Source organism: Populus nigra, chromosome 6 (assembly GCF_951802175.1).
Source record: "Populus nigra chromosome 6, ddPopNigr1.1, whole genome shotgun sequence".
Taxonomy (NCBI): domain Eukaryota; kingdom Viridiplantae; phylum Streptophyta; class Magnoliopsida; order Malpighiales; family Salicaceae; genus Populus; species Populus nigra.
Genome location: NC_084857.1, coordinates 6,939,011 through 6,947,794, shown reverse-complemented (window position 1 = coordinate 6,947,794; position 8,784 = coordinate 6,939,011). Strand labels below are relative to the sequence as shown.

General features: G+C 35.7%; 1 protein-coding gene across 1 annotated transcript; it reads left to right on the top strand.

The window, feature by feature from the left end:
• LOC133697750 (transcription factor bHLH147-like) lies at window positions 1-1,556 on the top strand. Its single transcript, XM_062120504.1, has 2 exons — window positions 1-293; window positions 565-1,556. Exon 2 carries the CDS (start codon window positions 668-670, stop codon window positions 1,355-1,357), a length of 690 nt encoding a protein of 229 aa, XP_061976488.1. The 5' UTR covers window positions 1-293; window positions 565-667; the 3' UTR covers window positions 1,358-1,556.
• Window positions 1,557-8,784: the final 7,228 nt, after the last annotated feature.

The following is an 8,784-nucleotide window of genomic DNA, read 5'->3' as shown; positions in this document are numbered from 1 at the left end:
AGGCACCACACCACGCCACCAGAAGAAAGAGAAGCATGTGGTTTTAACTTTTGATGAAATGAAGGCGTGCTGTGCTCTCTTTTGATTCCTTCCTTTATAACCCTCCCTCCACCACCGTTTTCTCCCTCTCTCCCTAAACAGAATCAACACCTCACCTACTCTCTCTCTCTCCCCTTTTTCTTCCCCTCTCAGATTTTTCTTTCTTTCGTTAACACTGCTTCTGGTTAGATTATTTATTATACACATCTCTCTATCCTTGCTGTTGTTGAAACTTGATGATCTCTCTCTCAAAGGTAATAATAGTCTTATCCTTAACCTGTGAGTTCCATGATTCCTGCTTGCATTCAATCTTGAATCCCATCAAACAATTACTCCTCTCTTATTATTAATTACTCAATCTTGATCCTAATTACATCATTATTAGCAACAAACCTGTTTTTATTGGTAATTAACCAATCGCTAATAAAATCCTCTCCTTTTTATTTCTCTTTAATTTTCATGAATCTGATCTCGGAATTTTCTTTCTTTTCCACATGAATCTAATTTTTTTTTTTTTTGAATCAGAAACAGAACCAGAAAGGAACTGACAGAAAAACAGAGTTTTGGTAACTTTTAATAGCAAGACATCATCATCATCATAATAATAATAATAATCAAAGGATTGAAGATGGAACCGTCGTCGTCATCAGCAGCAGCAGCAGCAATAGTGAGTACTAACGCGAACATCAACACGGATCGGACAAGAAGGAAAAAGAAGAAGAAATCAGTGTTGCAGCAACACCAATCAAAACAGAACCAAAACTCACAGAGCCACGCCAAATGGAAAACAGAAGCACAACAACAAGTCTACTCATCCAAGCTCATCCAAGCCTTAAGCCAAGTCAATCTCAACCCTTCAACTTCATCAGCCCCGCGTCAAGGTCGAGCCGTTAGAGAAGTTGCTGATCGAGCTTTAGCTTTCGCTGCTAAAGGTAAAACCAGGTGGAGCCGAGCCATTTTAACTAGCCGCATCAAACTCAAATTTCGGAAACAACAACATAAGAGACAGAGACTTGCGTCGTCGTCTTCTTCTTCTCCAGGATCCACAACCGGGAGTAGCAGCCGGTCGTCGAGGAAGCATAAAGTGAGTGTTTTGAGGTTGAAAGCGAAGGGTTTGCCGGCTGTTCAAAGGAAAGTTCGTGTTCTTGGCCGGTTAGTTCCTGGTTGCCGGAAACAACCATTGCCTGTTATTTTGGAAGAAGCTACAGATTATATTGCTGCTCTGGAGATGCAAGTTAAAACCATGACTGCTATAGCTGAGCTTCTTTCTCGCTCTACCTCCGAAGCCAGCTCTACTTCTGAGCCGATGACCTCTTAATGGGATTGTGTTGCCAGATGTCGTTTTCTGGTTTTTTCCCACATTTTTTTTTCTTTTGACTCCTGTTAAATACGTGTCTCTGTTTTTTTTTTCTTTAAGAAAAAAGGTATTCTATTTTCTCTGTTATGAATCCTAGAAAAAATGTTAATTAATTAATTAATTAATAATAAAGTTGTGAATTAAAATCCTTCCTTAATAACGCGTCCCTTCATTGTATAGACAACGTTGGCAAATGTTACCTCTTTGGCCTGCTTCCTGGTTTTAATAATAAAGATGTGATAAATCCGGTTCTGAGGTGTAAAAGCAAGGAGGTTGATTTGCTAACTTCTTCTTGTTGCGAAGAACATTACTTAAAGTAATTAAGAAGAACATTACTTAGGTTATATGTAATGGTATCCAACCATGCGTGATTGCGAAAAGATTTTTTCATCCAGTGGTGAGCATGTCTTCCTTTGCATCTGTGAAAGGAAAAGGAAAGAGAGGAGAGCAAATGCTGAGGGCCCGAGGCTACTTCGGTTTTGTCTGTAGCTACCCTCGGGCCGGGGGGATTGGCAACACCTTGTGGTTTATCGAGATTGCCGCAAGTGGCAATCTACGTTGTTTGATCATCTATATCACTGCCTGAAACCGAAAAGGACACTCCAATTGTTGTTATTTATATGATTGCGAGGTCACTTTGAGAGAGTTTTTTTTTTTTTTTTTCTTGGAATCGAATTGGCTCAAACAGAGGAGGATGGTGTGCGGAGTGCGTGTTTGTCTTGAATATTCAACTCCACAACCCTAAAATGGGTCGACAGTGCCAATATACACTTGAAGAAAATCGGTACAACAATCACGTGGTCAGTTGTCCCCACCGGATAAATGTCATTAAGAAATCCTGCCGTCAATGCAGCCCGGGTCACTTGCCCCCTTCCAATTAAGTACAGGAAAGGGGCTCTTCCTCTCGAGAGGGTTGGTGCTGGGGAGGCCTAACAAGGCGACACCTGCTCCCATTGTCTTCGGATGATGAAGAAGAGCCACCTATCATTTTCCATGGCAGGCACAGAATGGAGGCACACGAGTGCTTGTGTTTCATCACCATCAGCTAGGATTTGGATTTGAGGGGAGGGTAGAGAGTGAGAGAGTGCAGACACTTCGACGATTGAAAAACTTGTGAAGGACCACCAGCAGAGGACACCTTACCCTACATTATTTTTGCTTGCGGCAGGTCTCAAAGACAAAAAAGTGATCATTTTTTCAGAGCACATGCTTTGCATTCATTTTGTTCAGGCATGCAAACAGCCATAGTACACTTGCACCCATGTGCCCTTATTTTAAGCCTTTTCTTCAGCATGTCCACAGTTAAAAGGACCCGTTTTGTACCTCCTGAATTAACCACAGCAAAGCCGCCCAGTTTGCCCCCTCCCCCTCGCCGTTATCTAGCCGGCCTGCTAACTATTTTAACTCATTACAGGAAAAAGGACGCGATTGTTCAAGTCATTGATGACCTCATTTTTTTAAAATTTTTTCTTACTAGTGTATTATAAGTAGAGTGTTTCTGCTACTTAATTCAACTACCAGAAACATGATTATAGTTATGGTAACTTGAGGTCACTAAAGAAAAACCCACAAGAAAGAAAGATGGTCAATTCTTGATTGTCAACATGCCACCACTAGTTCGGGGGGTTGGGGGGGCAAATTAACCCAAAAGCATTATACAATTCTAAGCGAGGAAGCAGCCACACAAGGCATTTGCTTTGACGTCATTCATGTTTGTATCATCCAACATGTCGCCATCATAATTTCCAAAAAGTAAAAGAGAATTTCAAGGCTGCAAAAATTGGTAATTCCATTTGTTTTTTTCGTGTTCAATTTTTTTTAATATTAAATTGAAATCATTTTAAAATATATTATCAAACTCGCGTGAAAAAACTTCATCGATCACTTTTAAGAATATCTCTCTCACCGAGTCAAATGATATCGTCAATGTTGGATCTCATAAATGTGATGGTTAGAACTATTTGAGGAGTGATTTCGAGAAACATTTTCAATAAAAACAATATCATATAACAAGGAAGGTCTTGCATGACAAGCATCGGGGTTCGGAGGGTGAGTTCCACGTTTGATTTATAATTAATTTCTTAATTAGCTTGAGTTTGATGGTTTAGAGGGCAAGTTTTCATCATTTTGAGTGCTCTGGATGGAGAGCCATTATTGTGATTTTGATTTGAAAGCTGAAGGCAACTTGTTAATTAACCAATCAGAGCATTCAAATAGCAAACTGATCAGGGAAGCTAAACAGCCTTTGTCATCCATCAAACTAGCCAGCTACCATTTTCAGGCCTGCAAACGACGTGCCATCTCCGAAATAAAGATCACCAATAATTGATCTGAAAATCAAATCAAAAGTACACAGATCATCCAAGGGATATCGATACAATGAATTAGGGCGTGATCTATCATCGAAGATCATCCAGCTTTTTGGTTGAGTGATGCCTCTCAATCTCTTGTGGGGAGGGGTGGCAAATTTGAACTAAAAAGCCATCTCAAAATTAAAAAAAAATGAAAAATAGTCGAGCTCCTGATGAATTAATGTCGTTAACAAAACACGGGATGCAACATAAACATAGAGATGTCTAGTCTGCTTTTTAGAAGCTAGCAGCGTGTAATCTACAGTAAATTTGCATGTGGCATGCGGGGGCTGATTTGTAACGGTCGCTGCCCCTTCACATCAGCAACAAAGTTTCAGGGCTTGCTTTAATAATGCATTTAACTATGGACGAGTGGATGTGATCTTAGCATTAAAACAATACATTCATTGCACGTGTCCTATTTTTAAAGTGCTGGCTTGGATGATAATTGATGGGTTTTTTTTATGTATAAATAAAAAAATCTTATGGATACCACAACCAAAATCTGTACACTTTTCTTTTTTTTTAATCGCAGTCACAACATTTTTGGACGCCACCCACAAATAGCCATAGAGAAGAGAGGATCATCCTGCAAACTCGAGATACTATTACAAAATCTCATTGGTCGAGTGATGTTGAATGAAGTCATTCAGGTGCCTGTGCTATTCAACTATTTGAGTATTTCTCTAAAAAACTATTTTTGCCGACAATGTCATATATTCCCTTTCAAAAGCTCGATAATTACACGTTCTGCTACAGCAAGTGACAGTCATGTTTACAGTCTTGTAAAGCTAGATACACAACAATCTCGAAATGTCGAAAGGAGATCCTAGCTAGACGTCGCCATCTTTCTAAATATAATGTCGACCGAAGGTAAAGATAATTAAACTTAATATTCTAATGGTAAAAGCTTGGGATCAAGAGGTTTACTCTCTCTGTTAATTTCAGGGCCCGTGGGATTAGTCGAGGTGCGCGCAAGCTGGCCCGGACACCCATGTTAAACTAAAAAAAAAAAAATTAAACTTAATGTTCTTCTTTCAACGGTCCATTATATGTTATTCATCACAAAAAAGAATACTTTTGTTGATGCTATCTTATGAAGTTCGATCTGTTGTTGGTATACACCACCCAAGATTTCCCTGCAGATAACCCAATTAAGTGAGAAAACTGATAAAAAGAGGGAAGAGATTCTAATGATTATTACCACATGCGACATACCGTGACTTAATAAATTAATTAACACCATAGAAATTGCAAAAAAAATCTAGTCTATTTGCCATTTAATCCCTCCTCTTTTGATCCTTTTCTATATATATCGGCATGCACCATGTGACTACGAAGAAAAGAAAAGGAAAAAAACTTAAAGAAATTCATAATTCGCCTAAAGTATTCTTAAACCACATGGAGGGGTCCGGCCTTGTCTATTGAACTCCAGGAAAACAAAAGGTGACTGTGTGGAAAAGTAAAAGTTGTGAGGGATGGCTTCGCCATATGGTCTCCACTATCTAGAGATGGAAGAGTTTACTCACGACGTGGCCCATCGGCCTTCTTATATTCCATGGCCGAAAATAATAATAATAATAATAATAATAAAAAGTCTTGATAACGAAATTATTTAGGCATGATGGTGCTTTATAATTTTAATTTTCTTTTCCTAACGTTTTCATTTTTGTTGATGTGTTATATGCAAGAACTATTAATTAATTTCTCCATCCATACTCATTTCTATTCTATCTTCAAGCTCTTTTATTCGTGAACTTGAAATGGGAGAACGTTTGATTATTGCTACTGCATGTGTGAAATGCCCCTCGAAGGAAAACGTTAATTCTATCCTATAGAAATCTATCAGGAAATGAAAATTACTCTGGTTTTCACGAGTTAAAAATAGCAAAGAATAGTACTCGAAGGTGAGCATATTAATGGGGGACAAAAACCTTAAAACATAAATTATTAAAAAAATAAATATCCTTTAATTGGATACAATAGGCGCCACATTGTTGTGTTATGCTTCAAGAATAAAAATCATAAGAGATGTTAATTGCGATGGGACCCGACTAGCTAGGATGGAGACCCTAGCTAGGCATCATTAATTAACAACTTTATTAATCCCACCACATAAGAAATGACCAAAATTCTTCTAACCTTGTGGCTAAGTTCTATTCTGGTTCTGGGGTTCAATGTGCATTGCATTTATGCACCTAGAATAGGGCATGTCACTTTCATTTAAATATTTATAATCTCTAAAATAGAAAAAAATTTATGAAATGCCTAGGCGTTAATAAATTAATAATATACGAGGGAACATCAAACAATGTCAAATTCCATCAATCTCGATGGAGTTTTGACATGCCAATTTGAGGGACAATACGTGTAGAAACAAGAACCAATAATAATAGTTTGGAATCAAAAATTTTTTTTTTTTTTATTTGAAGTTCGAATTCTGTAGTTATTTATTTGATAGCCACTGAAAGTTTACATGGTCGTTAACTTCAGGGTCCGTAAGATTAGTCGAGGTACGCACAAGCTGGTCCGAACATCCAAGTTAAACTAAAAAAAAAAAAACCAGGAACCGAATACCTTCCATAGGTTGGGGTTGGATTATAATCTTTCGGCTTACTAACCATTTAAACAACATAATTATCAACCAAATATTTTCTATCAATAATGTTCAATGATAATAATTATAGAATATTTTTGTTAAGTACTTCTAATGTAATCACCAACAAAAATAATTTTTATTTTTGTCGGTAATTATTGATAAAATAAAATAATAAAAAAAATTATATTGATGATTTCATAATGAATACGGCATGTCATTGTTTTTTAATAGATTTCGTGTTGGTATTTTTCATATACCAACAAAAATTAATCATGGTATGTTTTTATCATTGATAAGAATATTTTATCGGTTTAAATCAACAATAAAATTATTGACGAGCATAAAATCACTTATGCAACTCTTTCTATGGGTAAATTAATTGGATATATTTTTATAGATAGAATATTTTTGGTGGTGTTAGGTACCAAATTAGGAGGTGCTGGATGCATTTAACTTTCTTTTTATTCAGTGAGACTCAATGAATAAATAATATGAAAATTGAAAGGGATTTTCTTAAGGTGAAAAGGATTGAACATGCTTGTTAATTGGAAGAGTAAAAAGTTTTTACTCTGCAAACTCATCAATACTGCTACATTCCTAATTTTATAGATTATAATATCTCAGTTATCATTCTAGTTTTCAAAAAGTTTTGTTATTAATCATAGCCATTAACTAGCCTGCTTCTTGATTTAGTTTTTTATTATTATTATTTTTATGGAATATCATAACATTTTCTGAGGACCTGAGAGGGAAAATATGAAAAAATCAGGAAAAAAAATGCTAGTACAAAAAAATTGAGCTTTTCAGAAAACGGAAAATTGAAGCCTTTCAAGGATAATGGGGTAACATTGAGAATTAAAAAAAAAATGGGGATATAAGTGAAACATTATGAATCCACAGGGGCTCATAAAAAAGATGTAAAATCCAACTTCTTTTTCACAAGCTTTACCTCAATACAGATTTAATCGAAACAATATTACGAAAAACAAATTCATTATTCAAAAATGAGTACAAAATGGCGTAGCCAGTGCATATTAATATGTTAACATCAGCGAACCATCCCCAGTAAAGCTTGGAATCTCCGCTGCTTTATGTGAAATATTCCAAAGTTTTGAGAATTACGTGCACTTCTGGACTTTTGGAGCAGCTGCTTGATCACAATGGCTAGAATGATAAGCCAAGCTCTCGGTGGTTTTTATCCGAGAAAGAATGTTCCAAAATACCGATAAATCTCCGAATTCGGTATGCTATTTGGAGCATCAAAGACTCATGACAATTGTTTAGAGAACAGGGAAAATATATTCCACGATTTCATTTCAAGTATTTGAGGCAAATTCTATCGAAACTCGTATTTCAAGCCCAAAAGTGTTGAAACATCTAGTTCAGTGTTATTAATCCACGCCGTCGCCGTTTCAGCGCTTTTGAAAATACTTCAAAACCAATTTTAACTTTTTTTTTTAAATTCAAGATAACGGTATTTTTAAATTACTTTTTATAAGTTAATTAAAACCAAATCCCTTCCTAAATGGTCTTAAAGACTCATTCTCACATTGATCTAATGCAATAAAAAACTTATATAAACTATTCTAATTAGCAATGATTTTAGTATTTGAATTCAAGAAATTAAAAAGAAGTGAGGAAAGTTTCTTAATCATCAAGTTAATTTTTTAAAGTTAAAAAACTATTTTTGTTGGAGATGTATTTTTTGTGTGTGTGAAAATTGCACGTGTAAAGTTTTTAGAATTAAGTTTTATTTATAGGTAAAATTACGTTTGATAATTGGATGCAGGTCAAATACCCAAATAATACCGGAATCTAGTATCCAAACAATACTTTAAAAATGCATGATTCTTACCACTCGTAGGTCTGAAATATGTATAAAATTATTTTTAAAGTATTTTTTATTTAAAAATAGATTAAAATAATGTTTTTTTTTAAATGTATTTTTAATATAAATTAAAAGCATAAAGAAATTTAATTTAAAAAAAAATAAAATTTTTTGACCACAAAAGTTTCTGCTCAGCATGGGAGGCTCGACCTACTGCCTAACCTAACTAGAGCTAGATTGCTAACCTCTTTGCAGCCCGCGGCATGATTAATCTCGCACGCAACAAAGTGTTAAATCTTAAATAATTGGGCGCGATTAGACAAATCTGCTTTGCTTTTGTCTACCTGCTAATTTGATGCTTTTTTATATGTTTTCTACTACTGTGCTTGTGGTGACTGTGGCCTCGGCAGGATTTTCTTGGCTGATCATATGCACCCCGTCTACTTGCCCTCTATAACCTCTTGTTAATGCCTTGGTTTAATTTCTTTCAACACTTTGCATAAAGAATCGTACATTAGGCGAAGAAATTAAGAAGATCTGTTTCCTTTCTTGACTCTCTAGGTTTAAAATTTCAAAGTCAAAATTCAAGAATTATATATATATCAGTTCA

Bases quoted from the DNA above. Each gene is read 5' to 3' on its own strand.
- LOC133697750 (XM_062120504.1), top strand. From the start codon at position 668: ATGGAACCGTCGTCGTCATCAGCAGCAGCAGCAGCAATAGTGAGTACT.